The sequence below is a fragment of the Cynara cardunculus genome (genome assembly GCF_001531365.2).
Source record: "Cynara cardunculus var. scolymus isolate 2C chromosome LG 3, CcrdV1, whole genome shotgun sequence".
Taxonomy (NCBI): domain Eukaryota; kingdom Viridiplantae; phylum Streptophyta; class Magnoliopsida; order Asterales; family Asteraceae; genus Cynara; species Cynara cardunculus.
The window spans coordinates 1,627,407-1,628,089 of record NC_037530.1 but is presented as its reverse complement, the minus strand read 5'-3'; the positions used below and the strand labels follow the sequence as shown (position 1 = coordinate 1,628,089).

Sequence of the window (683 nt, the reverse complement as noted above, 5' to 3'; positions counted from 1 at the left end):
CCAATGTCAGGATGAACCTGCTTCAAAACCTTGAAGATGTAGATCTTGTAAGTCTCCACCGACTTCTTGTTCCTCTTCTTCTTCTTATCGGTTGCTGACGCATCTTTCGGAAGTTTCTTCTCGGCTCTCGGCTTCTTCTCGGCAGGAGCTTTCTCGGCGGCGGGCTTCTTCACCGCCGGTTTCTTCTCTGCCTTTGGTGCCATTGAAAAAGGTGTTTGGTTTGAAGTTTGGAAAAAAATGGATGCTTTGTGTGTTAGTTGGATGGAAAGGTAAGTTGGTGTTTATATATAAGGGTAAAGCTGTTATCTGATTGGTGGATATCGGTTGGCACGGATTATGATTTAAGACCGTAGATAATGTGGATATGTTAATCAACGGTTGAGATTGAAGTCGTGTGGAAATTTTCAAAATTTGTGCTTTCGCGCGTACGGTCAACATGATTTTCACATGGCGGTTGAGATTGGAGTTTTTTTTATCTATATTACCTACAAATTTAAGTAAAAGTCTTAAAATAACAAATGATCAAAATATTTTTTATATACTTTTTCACCCCATCTTTTTTTCATACTAGAAGAGTACTCGCGCAATGCAGCGAGATACATCGTGATTTTAATATTTCATTTTATTCTTTATCTCAGTCGATGTTATAATATGACTTTATGTGATTTTGAGAAAGTGATGAT

At 37.8% G+C, this 683-nt stretch overlaps 1 protein-coding gene across 1 annotated transcript in view; it reads right to left on the bottom strand.

Annotated features, from left to right (window-relative positions):
- The window catches only part of LOC112509450 (histone H2B.4-like), a 10,168-nt gene that overhangs the window by 3,133 nt on the left and 6,352 nt on the right, over positions 1–683 (bottom strand). The window contains exon 2 of the mRNA XM_025114417.1: positions 30–189. Within this exon, the coding sequence (XP_024970185.1) occupies positions 30–189 (160 nt within the window). The remainder of the gene's footprint in view (positions 1–29; positions 190–683) is intronic.